The following is a 12,278-nucleotide window of genomic DNA, read 5'->3' as shown; positions in this document are numbered from 1 at the left end:
AAATGAGAATCGATTCTGAATCGCACAACGTGAGAATCAGGATTCAAATTCGAATCGATTTTTTCCCACACCCCTAATACATATATATATATATATATATATACTGTGTATATATATATATATATATATATTTATATATATATATATACACCTGTCTAGTACACGTATAAGAAGTGAAAAATTAAATTATGTCGGAGGGCTTGTTCTTCCACACAAAACTATATTTTGTGCACTGTGGTTGGAACAAAAATATTAATATGAATGTATTTGTATCTAATCAACATAACTTTTACAATATATTATATATATACATTCTAATACTAATTATTATTATATGGCATATTACTAACATGGATCTTTTACATTTGGCTATTTAGGTCTGTCTCAATAATTCTTATTGGGCTATGCGGGGAAACACTATTCAGCATGTTCCACTAGAGGGCAGTGTTGTGTTTGTACCGTCACAGTTACAAGTACAAATAGGAACTTGCTTTGCAGCCAAATATGAAACAGAACAAAAAGGCATACACTAAAATGTTCAAGTGTGTCACAAGAGGAATGGCATCCAATACGTGAGCCCTTGTTTGAGGTCATTAGAGTTCACGCAGTGTAACTTTACACACTCAGCAGGCAGGTCACATGATCACTTGCGCACACATCAGTTTCAGGTTCCTTTCTGGTGTGAACGTCAACGTTTTCCCAAACCTTGTCTGGCCGTCACGAGTAAAGAAGTAAAACATGCAAATATCACGTGACCGCTCTCGTGAGTCGTGACCGTTTTCTTGTCTGGTATTGTTTTTTTTCTTTTCTTATCTTAATGACGCACAAGTTGTAAAATTCATGATAATTAAATATTGTTCAAAATGTTTTATTTTAAAAAATAAATCCCAAAAATATGTTTGTTTTGTGCTGGATAGCAACAATACAATGAAAAGTTTTCATATAAACCTACATAATTTAATATCTAAATATAATACAATATGATTATATATGTATTATTATATTTATGCTGTTAAATCAAATAATTGGATCATCAAAATACTGAGAAAAATACTATAAAAATTTAATTGTTTCCTAAAATTACTCAACTAAATATCCCAATAAATCAGTATTTTCAGTTTTTTTTGTGTCTAATTTTCCTTTTTTTTTAAACAAAGAAAGTCCACAAAAATAAAGTTGGACCTTTCATTTTTTTGTGCATTCCTTTTTTTTTTTTTTATTGCTTTTGGTGTTTGAATATTGTAAACATTTTTAAAAAAAGGGACAGAAAAGAAAACAAGAGTCACTGCTGTTAGTCTAAATCATTTTTAAAAGGTGCATTTCATACAGTGTTTCATCATCCAGAGTCAATCTATTGTATGCGATGAAGGCTCAAGCATATTTACACAACATTAAGTTCTATATTTATATTTATATATATTTGTGTATATATTTATATACACAGGTTTTATATAGAAAACAAAGCCACTGACAAAAAGAATCATTTTTTCCCATAGCAGCAAAAAGAAGAGAGGAAATTAAAAGTTTACTTACAACAATTTTTAAATGACAGAAGGCATAATAAGGACGTAAAGAGAACATCCCATTCTTTAGGTAGTTCATATGTGTGTGTGTGTGTGTGTGTGTATATATATACTTAATTGATCATCATCATTGCACACTTGACCTGAGGCACACAGGCAGTGTTGCCTAGGCAACCGATGGCCACTCATACATGGGTGCCTCTGCCCAACATCAAAAAATTTAATCAAAAGTAATAACATCCCCACAAAAAGAATGACAACTTTTAAGTACTCCATCGCAAGGTGTAAACCAGGTTTACATTTTTTCAAAAAAAACCTTTCACACACACACACACACACACACACCCACACACACACCCACACACACACACACAGAGTAACATCCTTGTAACATCCTCGTAACATAATTTCTCTTGCAGGCTACATAGAATTTACAATAAATATCTATAGCTATTTTTTCTGTTACATTTTCATGTGCAAGATTTGTGCAATGTCAGCCACCCAACCAAACATTCATTACGTTTTTGTCTTAAAGATGGAAACCAAAGTTTAAAAAAAAAGCATGCCATGCGAGCATGGCGGAACATTCCGACAAAAGGTGTGGAACTTTTGAGGGTAAATACATTTGGAAAACATATAAAATGACACAGAAGGCCCTCAAGTTGGTAAACAAGGAGTGTCATCATCCTCCTCCACCTCCTGCACATTTGCAACACAAAAAACCAGCGCCTTACTCTTTAAAGTGCTTTAGTCCTTTCTACTTTAAAAAAGAAAAAGGGTACTTACTCAAACTGAGCACGTCTTTAAAAAACAAAAAATATGTTGACACAAACATCAAGAAGTATTAGGGCCACACTAAAAAGAAATAAGAGAAATAACAGAAAAATAATAATAGAAATGCAAAAATTCAGTTAAACTTAGTCCTTTTTCTTTCTAATTTTTACATAGAAATTAATGTTATAGGAAATAAAGTCAGCTTATTCTGATTGTTTTTGTTTCCAAGAATAAAGTCATAATGTCATGAGGAAAAAATATCTTAATATTATAAAACAAGTCATAATTTTACAAAATTGTTTTTCAAGAGAACAAAGTCGTAAGATTACAAGAATAAAGTTGTAATATGACAATAAAGTCACAGTACTACAAGAAAAAAACCCTCAGAATTTTAGAAAGGAAGTCGTAATGTTATTTAAAAAAAAGTTGTAATATTTTTTATTACACAAGAATTAAGTTGTAATATAATGAGAAAAAAAAAATTAACAGAATAAAGTAAAATTTCAACGAATAGAGTACATTTGTTTTGTAATTTTAAGATAATATAGTCAAAATGTCACGGAAATAAAGTTATAACATTTAGAATAAGAAGAATAAAGTCAGAATATGATAATAAAAAAATATGTTAATATAATATAGTATAATATAATATATAATAATATTTCAATAATAAAGTTGTGATATTATGAGAAAAAAACCTTATTATGACGTCATGAGAATTTAGTCACGATATTAGTCATAATCCGGTATCACAAGAATATAGTTGTAATATGAGAATCATGTCATAAGTTAAAACTAAGTAAAATGTTACTGATTTTTAAAAATAATAAAGTCGAAATATTACAAGTACAATGTCTATCTGTCCTGCGATCAGGTGGCGACTTGTCCAGGGTGTACCCTACCTTCCGCCCGAGTGCAGCTGGGATAGGCTCCAGCAGCCCCGCGACCCCGAGAGGGACAAGCGGTAGAAAATAGATGGATGGATGTAAAATTACAAGGAAAAAAAGTTGTCATTTTACCAGAATAAAGTAGTTATCATGCGAGATTTTTGTCACAATATAAGATATTATGACATAAAAGTGGTTTCATTCTAGCGGATTACAGTTATAATATTCAAACAAAAACGTGGTAATTTTCAGGAAATTATAGTCAACTATCACGATAAAAAAGTTGTTTTAGTTTAGAGGAATAAAGCTGTTATAGTTAAACAAAAATGTGGTAATTTTCAGGAGAATAAAGTTTAAATATTACAAGATAAAAAAAAGATGAGGAGTAATTCGAATTAATTTGACATTGTTCTTTTCAGAGCGGCCCAAATACTCACGTGTACAAGAGAGAAGGTAAGAACTACAAGATTTTGGTGTTGTGTATATACAGTAAATGTCATAAATGTTACATGCACACATAACTACATTTAAATTCTATTACCTCCACCAAAGAAGGGATTTTTTATCAGCCTCGTGGTTACGAAAGTGTCAATCACACTTCAACTATTTGGTTCTTTTTGCCAACTTTTGTCACTTCAGTTTCACAGCAGGAGCACATTTTGCTGCTCTGCTGAAACAACCTGCAGTCACAGAATTACATTTAGGGAGACATAAACCTTTTTCAAAAATAAATGTGGAAACATTCACAGAGAGCAAGCCAGCAAACATTTCTTAATGCACTCTTAAGAAAAGACGTCATCAAACTTTTACTAAGTTTAAGTTGGTTCGTCCAGCATCGTCAGCTGTTGTGACATTCGTTTAAAAAACAAAAAAAAACTCAGACTTAACCGAGTCATCTGTTATCTCCCTTCTGCTTTCCTCAGAGCGGGAGAAAAGTTGCAAAACGCAGCACAAAAAAACCCCCACTTAGCACGCAACTTTCCTGAGTGCGTGCTGCGTTCACTGGTTGTCGGACTTCTCCAATTTGAGTCTGTAAGTCCAAAAAAAAAAGTATTTAATTTGCTTTAACTACACCTCTCTTTTCCCTTAAGACACGACATGCTAGGCTAACATGCTAACAAGCACAAGGGCTTCTGATTCAAACAACAATTTATCTCTTGATGACGACATTTGGCCCACTTCAACTTCAGCAGAACCAAGAATAAATCTGCCAAGTTACAGTTTTTTTTAAAAACTTAAAACAATAAGCGTCGTTCCCAAAAGCATTCCTGCATTTACATTTAACAGTATAATTAGTACAAAGTTCATACAAAGACATGTATACCCAAATACTTTTTGTCTGTGTGATTTTTCCTATTAAAAAAAATGGAAAATAAAACATCAACCAAATCAACCATTAAAACAAAATGTTTTTGGTTTTCCGATAAAAACACGATCACATATCGAAAACCACGTCTGGTGTGAAAGGCCTGCATCGCCAATTTTTTGTTTGTTTGTGTGTGTTCTTCCTGATAAAAAACATTTAAAATACAGCATTAACCAGACGTTGGAAGTTTTTGATTGAGGGAGAAACTACAATTTGTTAGGTTTTCTGATAAAAAAAACATGTTTATATATGTAAAACTCTGTCAGGTGTGACAAAGCATGTATTTTAATTTTTTTTGTGTATGTGTCTTCTTCCTGATAAAAAAACATGTAAAACACATTAAACAGACGCTGGAAGTTTTTGATTCAGGTAGACTAGAATATTTTTTTAGTTTTTCGATAAAAACATGTTCAGTATTGGAAACCATGTCAGGTGTAAAACGACATGTATCTCCAAATTGTTTTTGTTTGCATGTGTTCTACTTGACACAAACAAAATAAAACAATCAGACTTTCAAAGTATTGGATCAAGGGAGAAAGTACACATTTTTTTATGGTTTTCCGATAAAAACACGATCACATATCGAAAACTACGTCAGGTTCGAAAAGGCATGTCTCTCCAATTTTTTTGTTTAAGTGTTTTCTTCCCGATAAAAATATGTAAAATACAAACAGATGATGAAAGTTTTTAATTAAGGAAGAAACTACGATTTTTTTTAGTTTTCCTATAAAAATATGTTCATATATCGGAAACCACGTCAGGTGTAAAACGACATGTACTGTATCTCCAAATTGTTTTTGTTTGTGTGTGTTATTCCCGATAAAAACATAAGACAAAAATATTAGCAGGAACGTTGGAAGTTTTGGATTTTTTTTCCCAATAGCATGTATCAATCAGAAAAATCATGTATCTCCAAACTAAACAAAAACAAGTATCTTCCAATCAAACAATATTAAATTTCAAAGTTTGGAAACATTTTGTAATAATGGTATTGAGTAAGAACCTGCTAAAAACTTTTGACAGGTTTTGACCAAAAAAATATCAGAAAAGCAGAAAAAGACACTGTAATTTGTTGGTACCAGTTTTTGCATGAGACGTGCAAAAAAAAAAAAAAAATTAGTTTTGCCTGATTAAAACTGAAAAGAAATGGAGATACAAACAGTAGAGTCTGTCTATTGGCGGTTCAACATTTACACTAGCGCATATTCGCAGAGTTCTGTTCTATGACTTAAATTGTAAAGATTTTTTTTTCTTTTCTTATGGTAACCTATAAGTAGTTTGATGGCGCTATCTGCAGGGGGAAAATGGTTTCATGGCGCTATCTGCGTCAGAAAAAAATATTTTGATGGCGCTATCCGCAGGAGGGGAAAAAATGGTTTGATGGCGTAATCTACAGGGGGGAAAAAAACAGTTTGATGGCTCTATCTGCAGGAGAAAAATGGTTTGATGGCGTTATCTGCAGGAGAAGAAAAAGAGTACTGTGGCGATGACTCCAGCAGAGGGGGTTGTCTCAAGTCAATTCACTTAACATTTTTTACCAAGTAGAGACAAGACAGGATGTTGTGAGTTCAATGTAGGGTATCAAAAACCAGCATTTTTAGGGATTTTTAATGCATTATTTGCATCTTTTGCCAATAGAAAATATCTACTGGATCTGATTTTATACAGCAAGCATATTGTTGTTGTTTTTTTTGTTTCAGTTGAGTTCCAGCAACAGACGCCCTCCAAATAATCTCCTAAGAGACTCATGAATAACTTTATAGTTGTTTTTCCCCTAGTTAATGTGCAGTCATTCAGTATGAGCTATTGTGCGATCAGCATTTTGTAAAAGCTAACAAGGAGAGGCAGAAAAGAGAGGAAGTCGACAGCGCCTTCTCCTCTCTGCTTCGCGAACGTGCAGCATTTGTCATAAAATCTCACATCATGCAAATAAATCATTTGGGATAATAATAATAATGCCCCGTTTACTCTATATGTTATTTATATATATGTGTGTGTATATGTCTTCTGGAATTTCACTTAAAAAACACATTGTATACAGGCAGCTTCATTCTGTTGTCCTGGAATGACAAGATGTCCTTTGCAGTCCTTTTTGGGGCTCAATCGGTGTTATTATTAATATTGTCATTATAATTGCATCACCCACAAGCAGGCTTTGGGCTCTTTGTTTTCAAGCGTGAAAGTCTGGAGAGTCTTAAAGCTTCAAAGTGGCATTCAGCACGCGTCCAACTGGAGGAAGAACAACGTTTTTAAAGAGCTTTGAGGAGTCAAAGTTTGTCAGTAACGTTCGTGTGTGCGTGTGTGTGTGTGTGTGTGTGTGTGCGTGTGTGTGTGTGTGTGTGTGTGTGTGTGTGTGTGTGTGTGTGTGTGTTTGAGAGAGAGACGAGTCCCTTGAGGTTTCCTGAATGATGGAGACCATCCCATTTTTCTTGACGTGCCGAGTACTCACGTCTGGACCAAGACGGAGAGAAATGGAAGGATTCTATTCAGGTAGAGGCCATTGCAGCAAGAGGATGATGATGATGGTTGGCCTATCACAGAGCTGATTCATTCTCCATGTGACAGGAAGTGGTGGTCGTGGTGGCCTTTCCCGACTTATTGAGCTTCAAGAAGCTCGGTTTCTCCTGCGGCGTTTTGTTGCCGCCGGGAGTCGTTAAAGCCTGTTTCTCTGATGCTTTGGTCGATCCCGCCTCCCTGTCAATCATAATGTTATAATGTGATCGTGGAAGTTAACAACATTTTGCAAAAAAACAAACAAACATGTATGTCTGCAATTTTGTAATTTGTTATGATTGGAAAAAAAGAAGAAAATGCATGTCGTGTGAAAAGCATACATCTCCAAATTTTGTGTTTTATTTCTATTTTTATTTTGGGATATTGTAAACCACAAAAATATACCTACCGTATGGCTTGTTTTTTCATTTTAATTTAAGATTTTTTGTGTTCTTTCCGATAAAATATGTAAATATAACGTGAAGCAGATGTTGTGGGAAAAAACCACCTATGTCCAATCTTTTTACTTAAAAAAAAAGAAAAAAAAAAGTTTTTTATTTTGTTTGTTTTCTGTTTTGGTGCTTTGGTCGATCCCGCCTACTTTCAATCATAATGTTACCATGTGATCATGAAAATGATCAAAACTTCGCACAAAAAAAGAATATACGTCCACAATTTTGCCGTTTTGTACTATTGAAAAAAAATTGAAAGATTTTTGGCTTTTGTTTCATGGTAAGAAAAAGTTGAAATATCAGAACCCGCATGTCATGTGCAAAAAGCATGTATCTTCAAATGTTGTGGTTTATTTATCTTGTGGTGTGGTAATGTAATGTATCTTGAGTATGATTTTTAGAAAATATATGTATATACATATATTTCAATATAACTTTAAGTAGATGTTGTGCGCAAGAAACATGTATGTCCTGAATTTTTTACTTTTGTGTATATTTTATTTTATATTGCATATATTTGAAAACATCTTCATATATTGGTCCAGGTGTGTCATGTGTGAAAAGTATGTATCTCCAAATTTTGTGTTTAAATTCAAATGTTTTGGGATGTTGTTTATGACAAAACAGTACACACTGTACATTTTATTTATTTTTTTACACAATTTCTTTGTAAAAATATGTAAATATAATGTGAACTCCATGTTGGGTGCAAAAAAGCATGTACCGTAAAATCCGGACTATAAGTCGCTACTTTTTTTCCCTTACGGCTTACAAAACGGTGCAGCGAATTTATGATTTTTTTCCCAGACAGCCAAAATGCAAATAGTTTAAAAAAAACAAACAAAGCAAATACACAATATTGTGTTTTGGTTTGTGCTAAGGCACCATCTTTTGGACGAGTTCGCTCACTGCAATTATTGCGGCGCTTCATTGCCCTTCTGTTTAGACGAGTGCTTTCAAATGGAAGTACAATTGCAGTTCGTCTTCTAGGCGTCCATAGCGGCACTACTCGTTAGGATTCTTCATTCATCACTCCAAGCAACGTTTGTAAGTTTTACAGTATAACTAAAACAATTTATACCTACTAAACCATCCCATGTGTGATGTCTGGAGGAGTGTTTTTGTGCTATTGTAATGTAATCAAGCTAGCGTCATTAGCGTTAGCTACTTTGTTAACACGTTTACAAGTGTCTCTGTTAGTAATATTAACTTACAATGGTATTCTGTTTGTATTGCTTCAGTTTTGTAAATTGACCAAAACTTCACTGTGGAGTTATTGGGTCTGTTTAGCTGATTGGAGAGCGAGCTTCCGCAGCTAGTGGGTCCATGATGATGACTTCTGTTTTGTTTGATCAGTCATTTTACTACTTTGTTACACCATTTGGAAACAATTAAGGTATGTAAATAAACATTTACAAAATCTTTCTGTCTTAATAACTCATTTCACAACGTATATATACATAATTGCCAACCTTGAGACCTCCGAATTCCGGAAATGGGGGGTGGGGGTGGGGGGTGGGGTTTGAGGTGGGCGGGGATGGGGGGGCGGGGTTTGGTGGTAGCAGGGGGTGTATATTGTAGCGTCCCGGAAGAGTTAGTGCTGCAAGAGGTTCTGGGTATTTGTTCTGTTGTGTTTATGTTGTGTTACGGTGCGGATGTTCTCCCGAAATGTGTTTGTCATTCTTGTTTGGTGTGGGTTCACAGTGTGGCGCATATTTGTAACAGTGTTAAAGTTGTTTATACGGTCACCCTCAGTGTGACCTGTATGGCTCTTGATCAAGTATGCCTTGCATTCACTTATGTGTGTGTAAAAGCCGCATCTATTATGTGACTGGGCCGGCACGCTTTTTTTTATGGAGGAAAAGCGGACGTGACGTCAGGTTGAAGAGGGCGCCAAAGGCAGTGCCTTTAAGGCACGCCCCAATATTGTTGTCCGGGTGGAAATCGGGAGAAATACGGGAGAATGGTTGCCCCGGAAGATTTTCGGGAGGGGCACTGAAATTCGGGAGTCTCCCGGGAAAATCGGGAGGGTTGGCAAATATGTATATATATCTGTAGCATATAGTCCGGTGCTGGTAATATATGGGAAAATATTGTATATGTGCACTATTTCCACATATACACATTAACAACTGGAGCTGCCATTAGGAGCAAGGGTGAAGTGTCTTGCTCAAGGACACAACGGACGTGACTATGATGGCGGAAGCTGGGGATCGAACCGGGCAACCCTCATTTTGCTGGCATGGCGCTCTAGCAACCGAGCCACGCCATCTGGTGCGCTCTATAGTCCGGAAAATACGGTATGTCAAAATGTTTCAACTACCCACATATGCGGTCCTCTCCAAGGTTTCTCATAGTCATTCACAGACGTCCCACTGGGGTGAGTTTTTCCTTGCCCGTATGTGGGCTCTGTACCGAGGATGTCGTTGTGGCTTGTGCAGCCCTTTGAGACACTTGTGATTTAGGGCTATATAAATAAACATTGATTGATTGATTGATTGAACTTTTTATGAAGGTGAAAAACAATGATTATTTTGTTGAATTTGTTTTGTGGTCATACATAGTAAACTACATGACATGTGTAAAAAGCATGTTTGTCAATATATTTGATTACTTTGGTAAGAAGTAGTTTTAGATGAAAACACAAGACATATAATATACCAAACCCGCCCCCCCCCCCAAAAAAAAACAAAACCCATCAATCTCCAAAAACACTTGGCAAGTGTGAAAAAGCATGTATCTCTATTTGTTGGACTCTTTTGGCAAGTGGTTATAGAAGAAAACAGATATATTTTATACCAAAACCACCTCCATAAAAACAAGTCTCTCCAAAAATACTCAAATGTGAAAAGGCATGTGTCTAGAAACTTGGCGAGAAACAAACAAACAAACATAAAATCATGTTCATATCCATCTGAAAATCTCGTGTTTGTTTTGAGAAGTCTTTTGTTTAAAAACTGAGAAGCCTTTTCTGATAAAAACTTTCATATAACACACCGAATGTTAAGCATATTAAAAAAAACATGCAACCCTTGCCTTTTTTTAATTGTTGTGTTTTTCCATTTAAAAAGGTACAATATCAAAGCACTACTCTCAAACAAAAAGCATGTTTGCCCCACTTTAGTGAATTTTGTCCTTTTCTCCCCAAAAATGTGCTAAACAAACAAATAAACTGAACTAAAAAAATAATTTTAAAATAAGTGTTATTTACCCGTTATGTGGTGAGGGATAAATGACCAGGAAGCAGGCGGTGAGAAATCCAAGGAGTGAGCCCCCGGACGCCATGAGGGGAATAACACGCACGCTGCCAACGGCTTCCATGACGGAACCTAAAGCTGAAGCCACCAGGATTTGACTGATGTACACCTATGAGAATGACATCCAAGTTTAAATTTTAGTACAGCAGAACGTATAGTAAAGATATGTTTAGGTGTGTTAAAAAAGTGTGAAAACATACTTGGCAGGACAAGATGGCGCAGTCAATGCCAAATCCTCTTCGGGAGTTGCCGGGACTGTGATGGATGTACTACAATAATAAATTAAAAAAACAACATAATGAAATGCTATTCAATATCCTCCTACAGCATGATGACACATTGTCATGGAGGACCACCCACTTGATAACCGGCTTACTATACAGTATATACCAGTGGTTCTTAACCTGGGTTCGATCGAAACCTAAGGGTTCGGTGAGTCGGGCTCAGGGGTTCGGCGGAGGTCAAGACACACCCGACTCATCGTGTAAATAAAAACTTCTCCCTATCGGCGTATTACGGATACGGCAACAGCAGAAGTCAGACGGATTTGCAGGTGTGTAATTTGTTGTGAGTTCATGCACTGTGTTGGTTTTGTTCTTTGAACAAGGTGATGTTCATGCACGGTTCATTTTGTGCACCAGTAAAAAAACATGGTAACACTTTAGTATGGGGAACATATTCACCATCAATTAGTTGCTTATTAACATGCAAATTAATAACATATTGGCTCTCAACTTATCATTATTATGTACTTATTAATGCCTTATTCGGCATGGCCTTATTATAACCCTAACCCTCTAACCCTGGCCCTAACCCTCTAACCCTAACCAAATAACTCTAAATTAAGTCTTTGTTACTTAGAATATGTTCCTCTAGTGTCCAAAAAACTGTAAATTAAGTCTTTGTTACTTAGAATTTGTTCCCCATACTAAAGTGTTACCAAAAACATATAACTTTGTCTTGAATTTGAAAAAATTTTATTTTTTATTTTTCACTAAAGAAGGGTTCGGTGAATGCGCATTTGAAACTGGTGGGGTTCGGTACCTCCAACAAGGTTAAGAACCACTGGTATATACTAAAGTTGTCTTGATACCAATATTTTGGTACCAGTACCAAAATGTATTTCGATACTTTGATACGTTTCAAAATAAAGGGGACCACAAAAAATGGCATTATTGTCTTTATTTGAACAGAAAATCTTATGATACATTAAACATATGTTTCTTATTGCAATCAAAGAACAATTTTGTCATTACATAAGATATTGAATATACTAGACACTATACTCTTTTAGTAGTGAGTATGCAATTGGGTTACAAAGGCTCCTAATTTGGCTGCTGACATATGCAGTACCTTATTGTTATCTTTGTTCAATGAATGTTCTGCAATTTGTCTTCCCCAAAGTAAGAACTGAACTGGGCAAGAAAGCATTTAGGTTTTCAGCACCGAAGGCTTGGAATAACCTACAATAGAATATTCAACTTCAAACCCTTGTTACATTGAGTGAGTTTAAAGCTTCTGTGAAG

The 12,278-nt window shown here is 35.2% G+C and overlaps 1 protein-coding gene across 3 annotated transcripts in view; it reads right to left on the bottom strand.

The window, feature by feature from the left end:
- Positions 1–1,296: 1,296 nt before the first annotated feature.
- Positions 1,297–12,278, bottom strand: part of LOC133655912 (solute carrier family 45 member 4) — a 114,150-nt gene continuing 103,168 nt past the window's right edge. For all 3 annotated transcript variants that reach the window (XM_062056542.1, XM_062056545.1, XM_062056543.1), the window contains 3 exons: positions 10,953–11,021; positions 10,707–10,861; positions 1,297–7,244 (listed from right to left, as the gene is read on the bottom strand). In XM_062056542.1, the coding sequence (XP_061912526.1) occupies positions 7,085–7,244; positions 10,707–10,861; positions 10,953–11,021 (384 nt within the window). In that variant the 3' untranslated portion in view covers positions 1,297–7,084. The remainder of the gene's footprint in view (positions 7,245–10,706; positions 10,862–10,952; positions 11,022–12,278) is intronic.

Source organism: Entelurus aequoreus, linkage group LG08, assembly GCF_033978785.1.
Source record: "Entelurus aequoreus isolate RoL-2023_Sb linkage group LG08, RoL_Eaeq_v1.1, whole genome shotgun sequence".
In the NCBI taxonomy this organism is placed as follows: Eukaryota; Metazoa; Chordata; class Actinopteri; order Syngnathiformes; family Syngnathidae; genus Entelurus; species Entelurus aequoreus.
This window is presented reverse-complemented; position numbering and strand designations above follow the sequence as displayed.